General features: G+C 58.0%; 2 protein-coding genes across 5 annotated transcripts; one reads left to right on the top strand and one right to left on the bottom strand.

Moving 5' to 3' along the window:
• The first annotated feature begins 5,570 nt into the window (after nt 1–5,570).
• Nucleotides 5,571–11,677, top strand: ASB6 (ankyrin repeat and SOCS box containing 6). 3 transcript variants are annotated; one of them, XM_032418748.1, is made up of 6 exons: nt 5,770–6,047; nt 7,616–7,797; nt 8,771–8,877; nt 8,980–9,088; nt 9,938–10,024; nt 10,146–11,677. In XM_032418748.1, exons 1-6 carry the CDS (start codon nt 5,935–5,937, stop codon nt 10,811–10,813), a joined length of 1,266 nt encoding a protein of 421 aa, XP_032274639.1. In that variant the 5' UTR covers nt 5,770–5,934; the 3' UTR covers nt 10,814–11,677. The 3 variants fall into 3 exon arrangements, with proteins under 3 accessions (XP_032274640.1, XP_032274639.1, XP_032274638.1); XM_032418747.1 differs by lacking the exon at nt 5,770–6,047 and adding an exon at nt 6,112–6,716; XM_032418749.1 differs by lacking the exon at nt 8,980–9,088 and having other exon boundaries at nt 5,571–6,047; nt 10,146–10,250.
• A 28-nt stretch (nt 11,678–11,705) lies between these two features.
• On the bottom strand, nt 11,706–20,919 carry NTMT1 (N-terminal Xaa-Pro-Lys N-methyltransferase 1). Of its 2 annotated transcripts, XM_032418750.1 has the most exons (4): nt 20,767–20,919; nt 14,703–14,914; nt 13,633–13,885; nt 11,706–12,764 (listed from the first exon to the last, which is right to left on the bottom strand). In XM_032418750.1, exons 2-4 carry the CDS (start codon nt 14,862–14,864, stop codon nt 12,508–12,510), a joined length of 672 nt encoding a protein of 223 aa, XP_032274641.1. In that variant the 5' UTR covers nt 14,865–14,914; nt 20,767–20,919; the 3' UTR covers nt 11,706–12,507. The 2 variants fall into 2 exon arrangements, with proteins under 2 accessions (XP_032274641.1, XP_032274642.1); XM_032418751.1 differs by lacking the exon at nt 20,767–20,919 and having other exon boundaries at nt 11,708–12,764; nt 14,767–14,826.
• Between the last annotated feature and the right edge of the window lie 306 nt (nt 20,920–21,225).

Below are 21,225 nucleotides of genomic sequence, written 5' to 3'. Positions count from 1 at the left end.
CTTGGAGCAGGGGGCTCTGGCCAGCAGGGGTGGGGTTCCTGGGTGTCAGGGTCCCCAAAATGCTCCTCGGTGCTTCTTAGGAGAGCAGATGGAAGGAAGGAGGGGACAGGAGAGTCTTCCCCGGCCCAGCCAAGGTCCTACCACCCACTCCTCCTCCCGGCCTCCTGGTCCCTCAGTTTCCCCCCCTGAGCCCACAGAGGGTTAGGCCTCTGAGAGCAGAGAATCGGGGCCTTGTCCTTCCACACAGGGCCGAGCAGGCTCAGGTCATGAGGGTCAGGGGTCAGGGTGGGGTCAGGGTGTGGGGGAGGGGGAAGGAGAGGAAGGGAGGGGGGGCCAGCAGAGAAGTGCAGACAGGAGGAAGCCCCGGGGGCACCGGTCCCTGTGACTGCAGTCCCGTTCCCTTCACAAATATGCCCAGCCCTCCATCTCCGAGCCTCAGTGCCCCTGGGACGTGCCAGGGGCTGAAGCTGGAGGCTGTCCACCAAGTAGAGAAAGCAGTATTCCTTGTGGCGGATTGCCACGTTGTCCAAATATCTCACTTTATGGAAACTCAGCCAAATCAAAAGAGGAGAAATAAAACGGGGGCCTTTCACCCCACTTCCCCCTCAAGGGCCTTATAAGGGACAGACCTGGCTGCTGACAGGGGTCTGGGGAGGGTGAAGGTCCTGGGAATGGAGCAGGACCAGTCCCCCCCAACCCCGGGGCCGCCCTCCTGCGTGTGAGCTTGTGTATGTGCGTGAGAGAGACAGAGAGGGTGTGAGTGTGTACGATGGTGTGTCTGAGGAAGTATGCGTTTGCGTGAGAGAGGGTGTGTGTGTGAGAATATGTTGGCGAGAGTGTGATAGGGTGTGAGAACGTCTTGTGTGACCAACACACATGTGTGAGCGTTCAGGACAACGTGTGAGAGTCTGTCGCCTGAGTACATGCGTGAGCGTGTGCGAGCGTGTGAGCAAGAGCGTGTGAGCGTGCGAGGGCCGGGGCTGGGCCGGTGGCAGGCGTCCTGAGCAGGGGCTCCGAGGAGAGGTTAAGAGCCAGGCTCTGGGTGTGAATCCAGACTGGGCCCCTCGGGAGGTCCCTAGCCATCAGTCGGCCAGTGGTCTCTCTGAGCCCCAGACTATGATGTGGGAATCCTGCTCCTGCGTCCTTCCTGGGGGTTATGACTAGTCAATGAGATCACGAACACTGAGCTTCTAATCCAGCTCATGGGACACGGGATGACCTCGACCAAAGGCTGTCATTGTTCTCAATGTATCACTCACAGTCAGGCTGGGCCCTGTGGCGCCCCAGAGGACCGGGGAAGAAAATGAATGATGTGCTAATCCAGGCTGGGAGGGCCCGGAAGAAGGGGATTGGGGGTGGCCTCCAGGGCAGGTGACCTGGGTGCTGGGAAGGACGGCGCTGGGAGGAGGATTTTGTGGACAGAGCAGGGCCAGGTCCTGGTGCTCACAGCCTTCCCTCCAACCCTAGGTACAGGAGGGGTGTGTGGGGCCTGATTCCCTGCCTGTGGCTGATTTAGTGTCTTGAGTCTCAGGCAAGACACTCACTGGTAAAAAGGTAGGAAATACACAGAAACACAAAGAAGATCCATGTGCCCCAGATCCCAGCACCCAGAAAGAGCTGCCACTAACACCTTAGTATGCGGCTGTCCTGCTTACGGGCCCGTGCATACACGGGTACACATACACATACCACGTTTCCCTAAGTGGGAATCATACAGTACCCGCTATTCTTGGACTCGCTTTGTTGAACTGCTATAGGACAGTCTCGTGTGGGGTACGGCAGCTATTATCACTGTCGGTGTTGGACGGCTGGAGAGGCTAGACTTCTCTCCTCGTGTTTGTTAACAGTTTTTCATCCTTTGGGACTCACCTGTGCATGTCCTTTGCCCATTTTTTTGTTAGTGTTTTTGCCTTCTTCTTGTTGATTTTTAACAGTTCTTTATATATTAAGGTTATCCCTCTCTGTACATCGGACAGTCAGAGGGACTCCCAAACTCCCTGGGGCAGGGGCAGACCCAGCCAGAGTCTGGGCTCTGGGTGCTTGGCTCCAGGACCCCCAGCCTGCCTAGGAATCCTGGAATTCGGCGGCAGGAAGTGGCTAGGCTGGTAGGGCAGTGAGAAGCAGTGGCAAGGAAAGAAGAGAGAAGGTTCAGAACTTAAATCAGAGGCTCTGAGTGACAGAGCCTTAATGGGAGACAGATGGAGGAAATAAGGTTGCCCTTGCTGACAGGAGGGAGGTCAGGGGTCAAGGAGTTTTCTAAAGACAGGAGCCTGGGCGACAGGCAGGCGGCAGGGCCTGGCTCCACAGTGTGGTGCCCAGCGGCTGTGACAGAGCAGGGGTCAGCTCCTTACTCCTGCTTGTGCAGACCCTCTCAGGCCCACACCCAGAGCTGCTGCAGGACATCCCACCCCTGAAGGCCAGATGTAAGGAAGAGCACCCCCACCTCCAGACCTGGGTTGGAGTCTCAACCTAGCTGTGCAACGTTGGGTAAGCCTCCAAACCTCTCTGAGCCTGTTTCCTTGTTTGAAAATAGTATAATACCATCATTTACTTAATGGGATTTATTGAGATTAACACAGTGCTTGGCGCATCAGAAAGGCTCAGTAAATAAAAGCTAACTCAGGGCGCCTGGGTGGCTCAGTTGGTTAAGCGACTGCCTTCGGCTCAGGTCATGATCCTGGGCTCCCTGCTCGGCAGGGAGCCTGCTTCTCCCTCTGACCCTCCCCCCCTCATATGCTCTCTCTCTCTCTCTCTCTCTCTCTCTCATTCTCTCTGTCTCAAATAAATAAATAAAATCTTTTAAAAAATTAAAAAAATAAAAGCTAACTCATTACCGTTCCTTTACTGGTCACAAGACAATTAGAATTTTCGTGGTTTTTTGTTTTTGTTTTTTATAAAGATTTTATTTATTTATTTGAGACAGAGAGAATGAGAGAAAGAGAGCACATGAGAGGGGGGAGGGTCAGAGGGAGAAGCAGGCTCCCTGCCGAGCAGGGAGCCCGATGCGGGACTCGATCCAGGGACTCCAGGATCATGACGTGAGCCGAAGGCAGTCGCTTAACCAACTGAGCCACCCAGGTGCCCGACAATTAGAACTTTCTTGTTGGCAGACCCCACCAGCAACATCAAGGACCTCTTCATTGGCTCCAAGACTGTCAGAGCTGAAGGGCCTTCGGGTTACAGGTGAGGAAACTGAGACCCAAAGACCAGAAGGGCCATGACAGGGGTCATCCATCAGAGTGGTCTTAACTGTGTCCTCCAAAGAGACATGTTCAAGTCCTAGCCTCTGGTACTTTTGACTGCGATCTTATTTGGAAATAGGGGGTTTGGTTTTTGTTTTTTTGTGGGTTTTTTGTTTTTTTGCAGATATAATCAAGTTAAAATGAATTCCTACCAGATTAGGGTGGGTCCAAAATCCAATGACTGGTGTCAGTTAGAAAGGACAAGGAGATTTGGACAGAGACACAGACACAGGGAGGAAGGCCATGTGAACACAGAAGTGTGCAGAAATGGGAGTGGAGCTGCCACGAGCCAAGGAAAGCCTGGGGCCACCAGAAGCTGGCAGAGGCAAGAAAGGAACTTTCCCTGAGTCTTTGGATGGAGCTACGTCCCTGCCTGCCGACGCTTTGATTTCAGACTTCCCGCTCCCAGAACTGGGAGAGAATACATTTCTGTTGTTCCCAGCCGCCCAGTCTGTGATGCTTTGTTATGACAGCCTTAGGAAAAGAGTGGAGCCAGGCAGAAGCAGGCCTCAGCCCAGGTGGTCCCCCCAGGTCTGTCCTGGACCCCATTCTAAACAGGCCTCCTCCAGTTACTCACCACGTGCCCAAGTGTGCCCCAGTCCCCCGACATGTGCCACAGAGCAAGTGACCCTGAATCCAATGGGAAGGGCTGAGAAGCCTCTGGGTTGCCTGTTGGCTGCTACATCACTCAGGACCTTGGGGCCAAGAAGCAGGGAGTGGACCCTTAAAATAGGGGTAGACATTCCCAACCCCCCCCCCCAGGGTAACACCTGGGGAGACTGAGGCACACTTGAGCAAGTGCCCCATTCAGATGCTCATTGTTGCCAGATGGGAGTTTGGGCCCAAGTACCCAATCATCTGATTTTATAAGATAAGATGGAAAGCTTCATATCAGTGTGAGCAGCATTTCCCAACGTCACTCAAGAAGACACTTCTTGGGGCATCTGGCTGGCTCAGCCAGTTAAGCATCTGCCTTCGGCTCAGGTCATGATCTCAGGGTCCTGGGATCGAGTCCTGCATCAGGCTCCTTGCTCAGTGGGGAGTCTGCTTCTCCCTCTCCCTCTGCTGCTCCCCCTGCTTGTGTTTTCTCTCTCTCTCTCTCTCTCAAATAAATAAAGAAAATCTGAAGAAGTAGAAGAAGAAGGAGGAGGAAGAGGAGAAGGAGGAGAAGAAGAAGGAGAAGGAAAAGGAGAAGAGGAGGGGAGTAGGAGGAAGAAGACACTTTTCTCCTGGAGTGAGAACCCAGGCAGTCATGTACTGGGAGCCATGGACCCGGTGGTCTGCAGTCCCTTCTGCCAAGCCCAAGCTGCCCACCCCCACCCCTCCTTCTGGGCCTTCTAGGCAATAGAGGCAGAGACAAAAAGGTGTTTTGAGTGCCCAGTGGGGATTTTGATAGCTGGTCATTTGAACAGCGCAACAACCTTGTAAACTTAACAACAATAACAGCCAGTAATTAATTATGCAGCCCCTGCTGCATACTAGACCCTGCTGGGTCCCCATAGCCAGGCCTGGGGGGAGTGCTTTGGATTGGGTTTCCTTGGTAAATCTGTTCTGCTCTTGGTGGGGGAGCCGAACATACACATCGGATTGTCTTCAAATGCCTCTCTAGACCTTTTCTCCTTCACTCAACAACTCTCACCTCTGGCAGGTGCCAGATGGGAGAGACCTCCAAGGGCGCATGGGGTTGGGGGCAGGGGGGCGGGGTGGGGAGGCCAAGGTGCGATGCGAACGCTGGGACCCTCACGCCTCTTCAGAAAGGACTTTCCAGAATCATGAAGACATCAGGGCTCCGATGTGGGACTCGAGGTGGTCGAGGTTCACGTGGATGGCCTAAGGGAAGATGCCTAAGCCCCAGAAAGTGGCCCCAGGCTTGGGTTCCTTCCTGCTAGACTCCAAGTCCCTGACACTCACAGAGCTCTTGATCCAAGATCTTGGATGGGTGCGATTACCCCCGTTTTACGGGTGAATAAACTAAAGTTCACTGAGTCCATCAGAGCAGAAAGTCAAGGAGTTAGCAGCCTGCAGGGCCAGGAGCTCCGGGGGACGGGGGCCAGGAGCTCCGGGGGACGGGGACCGAGAGTAAGGAATTGTCCCCGCCGCCCGGCGGGGTGGGTGGGCGTCCACTCAGCGTGGGGGGAGGCGAGAGCCCGGCCAAGCCGGAAGAAGCCCGGGTAGGATCCGAGTCCAGGGCGGCTCGGAGGCGCCCGGGGTTCCAGTCACCTCCAGGGCCCGGGGAACTCGGGCAGCGGCCGGCCGGGCCGCGCAATGGGCGGAGCTCGGACGGCGCCCAGCGGCCGCGGGCGGGATCGCAGGGCGGAGCAGGGCCACGCCGGGCCGGGGCTGGCAGAGGCGGACCCGCCTTGAGCCGGGATCAGGTTTGCGGCGGGGGGCCGCGCCCTCCACTCCACCCGCGCCCGCCCCGGCGATACCCTCCAGCTCACTCTCCGGGTCGCGCCGCGGTCCTCCGAGCCCATAGGAGGCGCTGTCGCCACCGGTCCCTTTCCTGGCCGGCGCGGGCCGGAAGTGCGATCTGCGAGGGTCACTTCCGGCGCGGAGCAGCGGGGTGGGCGGCGGGGCGCGGGGGCTGGACCAGCAGAAGCCAGGTCAAGCCCGCTGCCGCCCGAACGCGCCCAGTCGGCCTCTCGGCCTCGCCCGAAGGTGCAGCCGCCCTGCCGCGCCCGAGGCCGGCGCGATGCCGTTCCTGCACGGCTTCCGGAGGATCATCTTCGAGTACCAGCCGCTGGTGGATGCGATTCTGGGCTCCCTGGGGATCCAGGACCCCGAGCGGCAAGAGCCCCTGGACGGGTAACTAGTTTTCTTGCCGCCGGCGGGCCGACCCGGCGCTGCTTCCCTTGAATTGTCACCACAAGCGCGGTGGGGGTGGCTGTGTCCCCACCGTACGGGTGAAGAGGCAGGCGGAGGCCGGAGTTGTGTTGCTTCGAGCGGGAGCCCCTGCACCCGGCCCAAATCTTGCCCTTTGCAGGGCGGAGGGTGCTCGAGGCCCGCGCACGGAGGCCGGGAGGGTGGAGTGCGGGCAGGGCCTCCGCCTCGGTGCCCCACCCAGTGCCCAGCCCGCCTGCTGCCGGTTGCGAGGGAGCAGGGTGGAGTCTGTGAGGGCCCCGGGTTTTACCCCAGAGCAGTGCGAAGATGAGCTCTGTGGCTGAGCTTGCCTTGCACGTAGACAAGAGCAGGTGTATCCGCGAACCCGCGGGAAGGGTGTTCAGGGATGCAGCCGTGAGCTAAACAAAACCCCCGGCGTCGGTGATGCTTACGCTTCGGAGGAGGGAGACACGAGCATGAGTCAGGTGTCTGTACATTCGGTGTAATGGAGACAAGAGCAGAGGAAAGCGGAAGCAGGGCTGTGTTTCTGGGATCCGTTGGAATTTCAAACACCGTCTGTCCAGGGACTTCGGTGGAAACAGGCTTGCTTCATCACTGCTCTGTTCGCTTGGAGGCTTGTTCTGAAAACACAGTGTAAGGTGTTTCCTTAACTCGGAGGCTGTCCTGGGGGTGAGGGCAGGGCAGCAAAGCGGGTGCTGCGTGGCCTTTTGTAGTCCCAGAATTTTTGCTTGGCACGGGTGGTGCACTGGGCACCCTCCCGGGCTGGGGAAACAGACGGAATCCCGCCCAAGCAGTAAGGATGGCACCTTGATCCTGATCATTGAAGGGCTGCAGAGGGATGAGGCTAAGGGGAGTGGGAGCGTTGGTGAGGAAGGAAGCCTCACCCGGAGGAGGTGGCGGCCTGTGAAGGAGCTGCGTACCGGTTCACAGAGCTGTCCGTGGGCCTGAGCTTTTGGGTAAAGCCGCAGAAGTCTTGGAGGTCAGGGCTGGCGGGCAGGTAGGGTGGGGGCTGGGGCGTGAAGGGCCGTGTGCGCGCAGCCTTCTGGGGACCGGGAGGGGAAGCGTCTCCGAGTGTGAGTGCGGCAGGAGGGCCTGGCCGGCCCCCGCTGCGGGGGTTGCCTGGTCTGGCCTGGCCGCCTCGGCAGCTCAGGGATGGTCAGTGTCAGGGGAAGGCTGTCAGTGTCCGCTTCTTGCTCCTGGCTCTGCGAAGGCTCCCTTCAGGCCCAGCAGCACAGCTGTGTGAGGCTTTGTACCCGAGCCAGGGACCAGATTGTCTGGGCAACTGGGGAGGAGGCTGGAGTCAGCCCCAGTTCTTCCTCAGCAAACCCGAGGAGTCAGCTTGAATTAAGAGATCCAGCTTGCTCTCTTGCTACCACAGGCCTTTTCCAGACTTTCTGCCCCACAGAACCAGGGCCCTACCTTGGAGGGAGGGGGGTGATGACAGCAGAAAACCGCCCACCCACAGGGTGCCCAGGCTAGCTGGTCTCACAGCTGGCCCCCCCCCCAACCGGTCCACCCCTCTGCTGCCCCAGGCCCAGTTATGTCGCCAGCGAGGAGAGCCGAATCCTTGTTCTCACTGAGCTGCTGGAGAGAAAAGCCCACTCTCCGTTTTACCAGGAAGGTGTGAGCAATGCCCTGCTGAAGATGGCCGAGCTGGGGCTGACCCGGGCGGCCGACGTTCTCCTGCGCCACGGGGCCAACCTCAACTTTGAAGGTCAGCTGGAGCCCAGAGGGGCTGGGGACGGATAGGTGGCTTAAGGGTGGCTCTGCCTTTCTGGTTCTCTTGGGAGCCGCTTCCCTTATTTCTTCCGTGGGTGGGTGGCGACTGAGGAATCCCATCCCCCTGTGGGCTTTCAAGTGGCTCTGACCCCCTCTGGTCCGAGAGAGTGAGTTTGTAGCTGCTTCCGCCATGTGCTTGATCAGCAGACTTTCCCAGCTAAATCCCCGCTTCTATTAACATGAAAATGCGGCTGCTGGCACTGTGCCCAGAGCTCAGGGAGAGCAATTTTCTGCCACTTATTCTGAGCTATCTCGCATTTTTGCCCATGCCACAAGGAGAGGGGAAAACACAAGCGACGCTGGGTGTAAATCACGGCAGGGCCCGGTTAGCTTCTAGCCTGGAGGTGCCAGGGGATGGAGATGGAGCCATTTTCCTTTCCTCTGTGGCTTTCTCACCGGGGAGGGCAGGGTCAGCCAGGAGACATGCAGGGCTGACTTGTGACCAATGCAGGTCTTTGAGCTGCCACAGTATGTGGCCGGGCACGCCTCCCCTCCCCATGTGAGGACAGGCGCGGAGGGCGCAAGGCTCCGGGAGGGCCAAGGAGCCCAGGGTGCAGGCTGTTACGAAGTCAGTCACTTGGAGACTGGCTTCGAGAACGTGGCTGTTACTGTGAGGCTTCAGGAGCCGTCCTTTGAGGTGCCTCTCCCCAGCAGCCTGAGAAGAGGCGCCTTGTCTTATAGTTCCATTTTACGGAAGAGACTAAAGCCCAGACTGAGGGGCTGCCTGCCCCCTGAGACCCTGCCCGAGGTCTGACTCCAGCGCCTGCGCTCTGGCCTCTGCTGGGGATGGCTCTGTCCGGACCCCTCATGGTGCCAGAAGCCCGGGCCTCCTCCGATGGGAGGGCTGGGGCGAGCCGGAGGCCGGGTGCGGACAGCAGGACTGACACGGGCCGTGTCCGTGCTTTCAGACCCTGTCACTTACTACACGGCCCTGCACATCGCCGTCCTGCGAAACCAGCCAGACATGGTGGAGCTGCTGGTGCGCCACGGGGCGGACGTTAACCGGCGGGACCGGGTAAGAGCCGGGTCCGGCCCGCTCGGAAGCAGGGATGGGGCGGGGGGCCGCGAGCAGCCTCCCAGGCCCCTGGGCCCACTCAGCTGTGCTTTCTTGGCTCAGATCCACGAGAGCAGCCCCTTGGACCTGGCCAGTGAGGAGCCTGAGCGCCTGCCCTGCCTGCAGCGTCTCCTGGACCTCGGAGCGGACGTCAACGCAGCTGACAAGCATGGTGGGTGCCTCCCCGGGGAGAGCGGGGTGCCTTGTGAGGGAAACCCAGAGCACCCCGGGGCAGTGGCTCGGCATACAGGCTGGACGCGGCCTGTCTGATGACACAGCGCAGCCAGGCTCACAGTGGATTTTGTTGACCTGCAGAGGCTTTCGGGAAGTGGTGCAGCCAGCGGCCCACACCAGCCCCGAGGTCTGCCTGTAGGAGGAAGCGGGGCGTGCGCGCAGTCAGATGCTGGGGCGGGGCTGGGGGGAGCCACGACTTCTTCTTGGCAAAGACTCAGCCCAGGGCTCAGGTGGTATCTGAGTGTCCTGAAAAATCCCAGCTCTTCTGTCCACTCTGCTCGTGGTTTTGTGTGGGTGGAAAGAGAATGACCAGAAACCGGTCACCCTCAGCCTTGGCTGAGAGGTCGATCGTTTTTAAAGGGGCACCTGGCTGGCTCCAGTTGGTAGAGCACACGACTTGATCTCAGTGTTACAAGGTCAAGCCCCACGTTGGGTGTAGAGGTTACTTTAAAATCCTTGGGGCGCCTGGGTGGCTCAGTGGGTTAAGCAGCTGCCTTCGGCTCAGGTCGTGATCCCAGGGTCCTAGGATCGAGCCCCGCATTGGGCTCCCTGCTCCGCGGGAAGCCTGCTTCTCCCTCTCCCACTCCCCCTGCTTGTGTTCCCTCTCTCGCTGTGTCTCTGTCAAATAAATAAATAAAATCTTTAAAATAAATACATAAATAAAAGCCTTGAAAACAAACAAAAAAAAGTTCACTTTCTCATCCTGCATGGTTTCCCTTGCACCTCAGGGGTTGCCCTGACCTCAGCTTCCTGGTCCCCACTCCTCCTCATTCTCTTCCTCCTGTAGGAAAGACTGCTCTGCTCCACGCCTTGGCCAGTAGCGACGGGGTGCAGATTTATAACACCGAGAACATCCGGCTCCTACTGGAAGGAGGTGAGGCTCGTCTGCAGGCTGTTCCCAGGCCTTGCCCTTCCCTCCCACCATTACACACGAAGCACTACTTTGCAGGGGTTTAAGACCTCCTATCTTCTCTTTTCCTGACTGGCTCTTATAGGCGCAGATGTCAAGGCCACCACCAAAGATGGGGACACCGTGTTCACCTGCATCATCTTCCTGCTTGGTGAGACCGTGGGAGGGGACAAAGAGGAGGCCCAGATGATCAGCCGCTTCTGCTTCCAAGTCACGCAGTTGCTGCTCGCGCACGGGGCCGACCCCAGCGAGTGCCCAGCGCACGAGTCCCTCACACACATCTGCCTCAAGAGCTTCAAACTGCACTTCCCTCTCCTGCGCTTCCTGCTGGAGTCCGGAGCAGCCTATAACTGTTCCCTCCATGGTGCGTCCTGCTGGTCTGGCTTCCACATCATCTTTGAGAGGCTCTGTTCCCACACGGGCTGTGCTGAAGATGAGAGCCACGCGGACCTCCTGCGCAAAGCCGAGACCGTCCTGGATCTCATGGTGACTAATTCCCAGAAACTTCAGCTGCCTGAGAACTTCGATATCCATCCTGTGGGCAGCCTGGCAGAAAAGATCCAGGCCCTTCACTGCTCCTTGAGGCAGCTGGAGAGCTATCCTCCGTCCCTCAAGCACCTGTGTCGCGTTTACATCCGGCTCTATCTCCAGCCCTGGCCTGTGGATGTGAAGGTCAAAGCCCTACCTCTGCCCGACCGGCTGAAGTGGTACCTCCTCAGTGAGCACAGCGGTACTGTTGAAGAGGACATCTGACCGCTCCCAAGCCGAAGGGAACAGGGTCTGGGCAGCTCAGTCTCCTGGGGGATTTTGGTACCTGCGGCAGCCTTAGGGGAGACCCTTCTGGCCTTCTGTCAGAAGGTAGAGGTTGGGAGACGAGACTTGATCCTCACTGCGTACCAAGAAAACCAGGTGGAGCCCAGCAGCTGCAGTCATTCCAGTGGGAAAAGGCTTCGTCTTCCAGGGGGACTGCCCCCCTTCTGTTTGGCAGAACTCCCAGTCTCAACCACATTGGGAAAAAGGACCGGGTTTAGATTTGGGACGAGTGTTCACCCTGTTCATCTGTGGGGAGCATCGGGCAGGGTGGCTCTGAGTCTCCGTCCTGAGAACTGCAGGAGGCTGGTCTGTCTTGCATGGGGCCCAGCTGAAGCCAGGAGGAAGCGCGGTGGGCCTGTGGGGGCACGACCCCACTGAGGCCCTTCACTCCCACCTCTCCCCGTGCTAGATTATTAGGTCACTTACAAAAGTGCTTTCGGTGGGCCAGGGAGAAAGCTGAGCTGACCCCTGCCACCTTTGGCTGCTCTGGGGCCAGGTCATCCATGGCCCGGCCCACCAAGGCACGGGACTGGATTCCGGTGGCAGCTCAGTCTGTGCCAAACCTGGGATCTTGGGGGACCGTGCCTTCTGCTAAAAAGCAATCCTGCATGACCAGGGACAGTCCTTTCCAAAATGTGTTTTGTGAGGGGTTCATCTGATAACGAAAGCTACCAATACTGCAAGCTGACTGTACTGTGCAGGCCGAGCCCTCACGAAGCCGCTTCCCGTCACGTGGGTCCTTGTGAATTGTGTGAATGCCGGGAGGCAAGCTGAGGCAACTAAAGGATACATTATAAAGTAAAATGTTTCTCTTGGCCTTCAAGGTCCTTGTATGGCATTTTGGCCCCCTCCGCGCCCTCCCCCAGCCTAGGACAAAGGCTCCCACCGCAGCCATTAAGAAGAGGTGAGAGGCACAGGGGGACGGCAGCATCTGGTGGGGACAGTTTCCAAGTAGCACCGCACTGCTGTCCCAGTAAAGAAGAGCACCACTCCAGACTGGCTAGGGCCTTCCCAGTACAGGATTTACCCTTTTATTTTTTGACTGAAAATGCTCACCAAGGAGGAGCTGCAGGGCACAGCCAGGAGTGAGGCTGCAGACTTCCCTTGCTGTAGCCCATTGTGACGATCACATTAGGGACGCCAGGGCTCCCATCACCAAACAGGCCTCAGAACATGAACATCCCCAGCAGCTGCAGGCTCCACGGCCTGGCTCCTCTCCTCCCCCCAAGGGAAAAAGTCCTCAACAACCGAGAGTTCTCTTCATCTTAAGGCACCCAGGCCTGTGGCTGGAAGGCTGGATGGTTGAAAGGGAGATCCAGAAAATCTCCCACTTGTGGGATCGCTGTATTCCCACGTGGGGAGCCCCAGGGGCCCTGGAGTCCCATGGTCTGCACTGCCCGGTCCCTGCCTCTCGGGGCCGCAGAGCCAGGCCCCAGCCTCACTGCTCTGTCCAGTGGCGCCCTCCCCACTGGGTCCCATTATGCCTTTTGAAAAAGAGTCTAGTGACGGACGGCAGACAGGTATATTTAGCAGTCTCACTCAGCACTCCCGAACCATCATCATGGAGCCTCTGGGTCTTGCCCGGCTGCCAGCCCCCCACCCCACACTGGTCCCTTTCTCCTGCCATCCCCCGCTCATCTCAGGGCTAAGCTATAGACGTGGTAGATCTCATCGGGGAGGTTCTCCTGGCGCTCCTGGGCTAGGAGGCTGAGGCCTGCGCTGCGGACGATCCTGTGGACCACCTCGAGGTCCCGGCACACGCTGCTGTCCACATCGTCCAGGATCACGCCCTCCTGGGCCATGTTGTCTTTGATGACAATGATGCCATTGGGGCGCAGGCCCTGCTTGCAGCGCCGCAGGAACTCCGCCAGGTGCTGATCGGTCAGGTGGCCTGGGGACAGCAGAGGCCGAAGTCATGAGGGAGGGAGTGGTGCCAAGCGCGTACATACCACTGGCCGAGTCTCTCAGCCTCCGCTCAGACTTACCGAGCTCTGTCTAAACGTGCTCAGCAGTCCAGAGAGGCTTACCAAATCCCGTTCTATGTAAGAGGAAGCTGGCTCAGAAGCCACTCACCCAAGAGCTGTCACAAAGTACACAGCTGGGATTGCACCCTGACTTGGTGACTTCTGGGCCCTGCCCAACACCTACACTCCAGGCCACCCCCCCGCCCTGAGGCCTGGATTAGGGAGTGCATACCAGACCATTCCTTCCCTAATTAGAATTCCAGACGGGCTGTTAGGGACCACAAAATACAGGGCCAGACCCAGTGTGTCCCCAGCAGGGCTGTGGTGTCTGCTGGGGAGTGGGCGGCCAACTGCTGGTACAGCGGCCTGCCGGCCAGGTCAGCAGCCCAGGGAGAGCACCCTGGGCGTGCTGTGGGGCTAAGTGGGTGCAGGAGGGACGGCAAAGCAAGGCTCACTTGCTGTGAACAGCAGGGGCAGCCAAGGCTTCAATTTTTCCTCTTATTAAAAAACATTTACTTATAAAAACTCATTTCCACGTTATTTGAATGCAGTTAAGTTATTGGTCATTTATATTTTTTCAACCAAAAACTGCACCCAAGTGGGTCATAACAGGTACTGACAAAGCATGGAAGGTGAGCCCAGGGAGGACTGGAGAAAGCCCTGCCCTCCTGCCCGCTGCAGGAGCACTGGGGCCGCCCTCCAAGGTGGCGGGGGGGGGGGGGACATGGACCCGCCCCTACAGCGGGAGGTGCGTGGAAGGTGCGTGGAGGGTGGAGAGGGCCGTGAAAAGCTCACCTATCACCCACTGGATCCAGATGACATCGTAGGAGCTGGGCTCGGGGCTGAAGTCCTGGAGGCCGCAGCAGAAGTAGTTCCTCACCCTCTTGCCCTCGTCCCCCAGGTACGTCCTGGCTTTGACCAGGAAGTCTTCCGTCACGTCCACCATGTCCACCACCGCGAAGAGTGGCAGCAGCAGTCGCTTGGTGATCCTGCCTATGCCGGCCCCGCAGTCCAGGGCACAGGAAGTCCCCGTCTTGTTTGGGCCTTCCTGAGAAGCAGGGAAGGCACAGACTCCGTAAGGAAGGCTCAGAGAGTCCGAGGGACCCTGTCCCCGAGAAGGGGCTGTTCCTCCCAAGCTCCCAGGTACTCAAATCAGGACTGGGCACAGGCCGGGGGCTGGCATGGGGGGTCGCCAGTGGGTAGGACCACAGCACATTCTTGCCTGGGACACACATTCCTAAAACGCAAGCCGACTGCCACTTAAAGGTGATTAACTTGGACAGGTGCATTTATCTCCTCTCACTCCCGACACCCCAGTAAAACCACAGGATGAAAAGAATTCAAGCCGTGAAAGAATGGAAGGCAGTCGGTGATTTTCACAGATCAGGGAAGGTGGGAAGTGGGAGGGGAGACCCCATGTAGTATGGGGAGCAAGCACCAGCCTCTGATGCTTGCCAGGGGAGGCTGCAGCCAGGGACACGCCAGCCTGGCCCAGGGAGGACAGAGCAGGTGAGGAACCAGGAGCCTGCCTTCAGCAGAACAGCCCGCACCCCCAGCCCAACAGGCCGCAAACACGGCAAGAGCGCGAAGGGTTCGCCCCTGACAAAACCGAACAGTTAAAGGAAGACTCCATTCTGGTGCCCAGGAGCCCCCGCACAGCGGCCAGCTCCCATGTGGCAACCTTGAGGCAGAGGCCCCAGTCCACACGTCACCCCCGCACCACCCTTCGAGGCCTGGGTGGTTGACGCCAACCGATAACCAAAGGCCCCGCGGTGGTTCGTGTAAAAGGTGGCGCCCCGTGCAGACCAGGCCGGGCCACCAGGGCCACATCCTCTGCTCCTAGGCGGCACGCCAGACCTGCCTACCCTCAAAAACCTCTGCAGGAACTTCCGGGAGCTGCTGATGTCGATGCTGGAGATGTGGCCATACCCCCCGAGCATGCCGTCCACTGTGGGCGGGACTTCCTTCCAGTACGTCTTGGCCTTCGAATAGAACTGTTTCTCGTCTTCTATCACCTCACTTGTCATGCTGTCACCAACCGAGTCAGCTCAGGCACCAAACTCAGCAACAGTGCCTCCTGAACAACAAAAAAGAGCCAATCAGCTAGGTTGAGGGCCTCAGTCTCACCCCATGCTTCACGAGGTCACACAGCCCTGCCCGATGTAGAGAAATGTCCAGTGTCCCCAAAACCGCTTCTATCCCTTGGATGACAGTACCTTCTGTCTCTTGTATTCAAGTCATTTTGCAAAATTACCTTTGTATCAGAGGAGAAGACCCAGAGTCCTGGGCTTCTAGTCCTTTCCTTACTAGACATGACACCTGACCTGATGGCTTCTAACCCTAGGGCATAGAGAACTCCCAATCTACACTTGAGGAAAGTGAAGCAAGGAGCCCCAGCCTTCTACCGTGGGTGTTCTGGCTGATCCTGGGAGGGGCCTGGGGAGTCCGCACGCCTCCCTCTCACTCGCGAGCACAGAATGAAGCTCGCTGTGGGGTCCGGTCTGTGGTTAACCACGTGCTGGGACAGTGTACCAGGCGCAGTGCCGGGAAGTGGGCAGACAGCTCCATGCACACACTGGCAACTGCAGGGCCGCGGACAAGTACAAGATGCGGGCACAGCACACCCGAGAGGAAGTGCTTCCCTGGGGAGTCGAGGAAGGCATCCCGCAGAGAACCACCATCAGCTGAAACAATAAGGAAGAGCTCACTAAGCCAGCGGGGCAAGCCCGCCCCAGGAAGACAGGTGTGAAAGGCACACAGAGAGTGCCTGCAACTGGAAACACAGGGTCGGGGTGGGGGCACATTCGTCGATTGGACTCCCCGCTGAAGAGCAGTGAGGTCGAACTACTCTAGGGTAAGCAGGGAGTAACAAGGGATGTGTGTTTCCGGAAGACCGTGTCAGCAGCTGGGTGGACTTCGGGGGCGACAGTGAAAACAGACACAACAAGCGAGTGTTACCATGACAGGTGGAGGGGTAACGACAAAGCAAGAGCCAGGGCCTGGGGGAGGGGGAGGGCTCGGCAGCTGCACACCTGGCCAGCCCAGCCACTCATGCCGGGAGGGACAGAAGGGGCACATCTCTATCCTGAGGCACCGGCCCCCACAACCCGTTCGCCATGTGCAGGTGCTGTTCTAGTTGCTCTGCAGCTTTTGCTGAGACACCGTCCGACCCTCAGGGGGCTTCCCGTCCAGCGGGAGACAGAATCAAGTGGAACCAACCAAAACACAATGCAGACACAGTGAGACGCTCACTGAGCCAAAAGTCCTGCGGAAACTCAACGAATGGAGGACTCCCTTCCGACTGGCAGATGGAGCAGCAGCCCAGAGAAGGCAACCTCGCTAGGCCCCGAAAGACAGGGGATGATGGCGGGGGGGGGGGGGGGGGGGGACAGGGGGGGGGGGGGCGGCGCCTGTGTGCCACCCGGAAGACGGTTCTGGGGACGGCCTGGGCTGGTTGGAATGCAGACAGAGAGAGAGGGTATCATGGGAGACGAGCTTAGACAGGCAGACTGGGCCTGGATTACGGGAGGCCCCAACGGTAATGGAAAACCAACCAGCTGAGAGTTTCCGAAGGGCCCTAGGTGTGCCGGGCTGTCAGCGGCGGCGGGCCCAACGGGCAGAGTGGGGGCCGAGTGGGAGCGGCAGGAACCACTGGCAGTGGGGACACGCAGCAGCGTCGTGGGAAGACAGCTCTCAGCTTAGGGGTCACATCCTCAGAGGCCCTCCCTGACCGGCCCCGCTAAGGTGGCTTCCTCCAACACCCCAATCCAATGCCCACGTTTTCCTGCCTTCAGAACGTGTACTTCTATCTGAAATTACACTGTTTACTTGCTGTCTAGCCTCCACTGGGATGGAAGCTCCAGAGGCGCAACCTTGCCTTTTCGCCACTGTGTCCCCAGCACCAAGCCCACAGGAGTCCCTCGGTGCAGGGCTGGAAGCCCCCCCCCCCCAATCCACCAGGAACACTGCACGACTATGCTCCTGGGGCTTCACTCCCTCCACCTTTACACCACTCCACTGGGTGGTAGTTAAGTCACTGAGTCCTGGAAAGCTTCATGTGGGACCCCGGGAGAGTGCTCAAAACAAGTGAAAAACCTCTAGGATGGAGGAATGCCTTAAGGGCTTCAAGAGAAGTCATCCGATGGGAAAGAGAAAAGTGCCTTGAGGACAAGCATATAGCCCTCGATACATAATTTAGAGACTGACTATAAGGAGAGAAGGAAAGGGAACAAAACACGAGAAGAGGTGAAGAATTTTCACTGGCCACGTTTGTCACTAATCCCCAGTGCACAACTGTACTCTGAACTTGTCCTAGAAGACAAGGAACCTTCCAGAAGCAGCAGGCCCACCTCAGCCCAACAACTCAGGAATGCTCTTCACTGATGCAATCCTGCTTCCGCCACGGTCAGCCCTTTCCAGGGAGCCCAGCTAGCCAGCGGAGACACCGGGGGAGGGCCCTCCTCCCCATCTCCTGGCTCCTTCCTGCATTCGGACATTCCTCACGGACAAGGCCACACTGGTCCTCTGAGGAACCAGAAGAGAAGCGACAGCATCCACGTGCCCTAACAGGTCCAGTTCTTAGACCTGTGACTTTCACTGTTTCTGCCCTCTAGAGCCCTTCTGCTGTGTGGAGAGAGTCCTCCAATCCCCTTCAGATTCTTGAATCAGCTCTCAGGCTGATGCTCCAGCTTCCCTGTTCAGGTTACAAGGGTCTGGGACCACAGTGAAGGCAAGTTTCAACTACTGTGTCAATTGAAGGGCCCTTTGGGGTAACAGGCCGGGGGGGCTGGTTCTAAATACAGCATCCCCTCACCCTGGCTCCCCGCCATGTCCCACACCAGTGTGGGAAAGAGAAAGTGGTACACTGCTCAACAAGAATGACAGCCCTGAGTCACAGGGTAAAGCAAAAGAACGCAGAAATCTGCTGATAGCCAGGAATGCGATCGTTCCTATATCACATACAGTGATGTCCCTGAGAGCTGACAGGAAAGAGGGCCACCGGCCTGAATGTCACCACGGAGCTCAGTCTGGGGGCTACCCAGCCCCCACCAACAGGCCCCACAGTCACCATGTCACAGCCTCTCCATTACCCAGGAAGGACAGCATCAAAGCCGGCTCTTCCACTCAGCACTCAGACGGGAGCTCGGCAACACCGACCCTGTCCCCATCACTGCCCACCAATCTTGGCAAACTGCTGGTTTTGTCTTCTTATCTATCTCCCCACGGGCCTGGGAGCTCCTTGGAGAACGGTGGCAACACCCTGAGATGTATCACTGCATTTCTCTTGCGTCCCATATAGCATTCAACAAAAAGTTCACTCCCCACGAAATGAACGGAATAAATGTGGGGCCACTCCCCTGCCTGTACTCTCTCTGCCTGCCTGCCTTCCCTCCCAAGGAGGTCAACTTCCTGGGGACAGGGACATGACCTCATTCCCGATTAGCCCAGCACCGGACACAAAGCGGGGGGATGCTAATTGGTTGCTGAATGAACCAAAGAATGAGCTTTGTGGGGCTACATTTTCCACTTTTGAGAAAAATCCAACAAAAATCCAACCATTCAAAACTGGTAACACTGAAGGCCATTACCGACAATGTAATTTTTGTGCTTTACCAAAAGCCTTACAACATGATTTCTTTAAATGTCAAGGTCCTCTGAATAATCTAATTTACAAGAACTCCACTTACAGGCAGATTCTAGGAACAAGCCAGGGGAGGAACATCCAGGCCAGGAAATGCCAAGTCTAATTTTGACATTTGTTCCAACAGCTGATTCATTAGTAAACGTGACTCCCTGGGGCCCTGTCTACACCTTGCCTCCCGGTGTCCAGATTGGAGTGGGCAGGAGGTCCCTAGGGGTCACAGGAACAGTGGGGTTGTCAGTCAAATAGCAGAAGCCCTCATATACTCTGCCCAGGCTGTGGTGAGGAGCTACATGGCTGCAGGGGTGGGAAAGGGCCTGGGCACAATCTGGCTTTGTGTGCACTCTCGACTAGCTTGGACGGGAGAAGCCCTTTGCTCATAGTGGACTCTGCTCCACAGACAGAATGTGTTGTGCACCATTCACAGTCACCTGGCCACCTCCTCTTCCCCTACGAGGTGTTTAGGGGGACAGGTGGGTAGCCGCCCCAGCTACTTCTCCCAGGATCCATGGAAAAGAACGGTGTTTAAACTGTCACTGTCAGTTCTCTGGGGAGGCCTCGCATCCTCCTCATTTACCAGTCTCTAAGAAAAAGCCTGGAATTAACAGGAGACAAGAGCCTGCCTGAAGTTACCTCCTCCCTCTTGCAGCCTGCCGAACAGGGCCTGTTCTCCCTGGATCTGAGACAGCAGCTGGACATATGGGAATGGCAAGGTGCTCTATGAAAAAGAAAGGGAAGGAGGAAGTAAAGACGACTAAAAAAGGCTGGGAGCGGAAGGGAGATGGAGTGTTTAAAAACAAACTAACCCTCCGGTGGAGTCAAATGAACCACGTCTGAATCCTGGCTTTGCTTCTCTCCGACTGTGTAAGCTCAGGTAAGACACTTAACCTCAGTTAGGAGGTAAGTTTCTTTACCTATAAAACGGGAACAGCGATGCTGACTTTACAAGAACGCTGTGACGATTAAAGGTGGGTGTGAAGGCAGCACGTGATCGGCACAGTGGCAGGCACGTATTATCGCAAGTTTAGAAATCTCTGTCAAATGAGATTTTCACCAATTCTGTGCCAATTGTAGAGTCAAAAGGGAAAAATGCAGTGAAATGCCCTAGAAACTGTAGTGTTGGACACACCTAAGGGATTATTACTGTGATGCTGGGGGCCAACCCAGCAGACAAAGAGCTCTGCAGACGCGCAGGAGGGGAGTGAGCGTCCCATCCCTGCAAGCACAGAAACACTGCAGAGACTCTGGGGCCGCTATCTCTGTGACTCTATGGCTTCTGGTCCCCACCAAAGCATTCCACATGTACTCTCTCTGTACACAGCCTGGGCAGAGTCTATGAGGACTTCTGCTATTTGACTGACAACCCCACTGTTCCCTGTGACCCCTAGGGACCTCCTGCCCACTCCAATCTGGACACCGGGAGGCAAAGTGTAGACAGGGCCCCAGGGAGTCACGTTTACTAATGAATCAGCTGTTGGCCCTCCCCCAAAACCCAGTTGAGGGATAGAAAACCATTCCACTAAACGAGTGATGTGCCTTAACACAAATACACACAGGAAACCAGGAACAGCATAAGGAGGGAATCCAGACTTCTTAACACAGCCAAGGCCCTAGTCCTCCAGGGGCTCATCCCCTCTCTCTGGGCAACGCTTCTATATACCCAGACCATCTGCAAGACTACCCCACCCCACCCCACCGTCAGGGCCTCTGACACCAGCGGTTTCTATCCCAGAGAGATCCCGCCGTTGATGGGCAGCAGAGCCTGGGCCTTTCGTTCGATAGGACAGCCCCTCCGCAAACTGGCTGACCTTGGCTCCAGGGCTCTCGGCGGCGAGCTGTGTTCTGAGCGGCACCAGTGTCGAGCCGTATCTGGGGTTGGGTCCAAGGCGAAATATGATAGCAACTCCCATGCAACGGGCACTACGCTGTGCCCGGCTCTGACCTGAGCGTTTTACTGCGTCCTGACACCTACCCTCCGAGTGCGTGCCCTCCTTAATCCCCGTTTCTCACAGGGGAAACTGAGGCTCAGAGAGGGAAGGGTCTAGCTACGGCCCCAGGACGGCGCGGGGGAGTGCCCCGTCCAGGGTCCGGGCGCCTCGGGCCTTCCTCCTCCACCCGCCGCCACCGGTGGCCCAGGTCCGACCACCCCGGAGCGCGCACGTGGGGGCCCGGGCAGCTCGCGCCGGGTCACGTGACGAGCCGGGGCCTCAGGGCGCCGAGGCAGTTGGGGGCCGGGACCTCCCTTCCCCCGCCGGCCACCGCTCCCCGCTCCGCCTCGCGCTACTCACCCCGGGCGGGGGCTCCCGGGACCCGGGAGAAGAGGACGAGAAAGAGGAAGGGAAGGCGGCCGGAGGCGGCAGCGAAGAACCCACAAGCCCACCACCAGCTCCGCCAGACCACCGACAGACACTACACCCCGCGGCGCGCGCTGCCTTTGTCCGCACACGTCACTTCCGGGCGCCGGCGTGCGGGGCCGCGGCTAGCTCCGCCCCGGACCGGTTCGCCCCGCCCCGTGGGCGGCTGACCTCAGTTGACTTCTGGGTCCCCGGAAGGACCTCTCGGACTTCAAAGAGCCTCAGCGCCGCCGAGCCTCTCCTGCCTCCAGCACGGGCACCAGTCCGGTTAGAGGCCGAAGGCTGGGCTTTTTAAAAAACGACCGTTCTGTGGGTTTTCCACTCTGTATAAAGGGGCGGGGGTGGGGGGAGGGCAGGGAGCCGTATTCCTCAAATCGTACCCATAACAATTTG

Source organism: Phoca vitulina, unplaced genomic scaffold (genome assembly GCF_004348235.1).
Source record: "Phoca vitulina isolate PV1807 unplaced genomic scaffold, GSC_HSeal_1.0 scaffold21, whole genome shotgun sequence".
NCBI classification, from domain to species: Eukaryota; Metazoa; Chordata; class Mammalia; order Carnivora; family Phocidae; genus Phoca; species Phoca vitulina.
The sequence above is the reverse complement of the archived record's forward strand: the minus strand, read 5'-3'. Positions and strand labels throughout refer to the sequence as shown.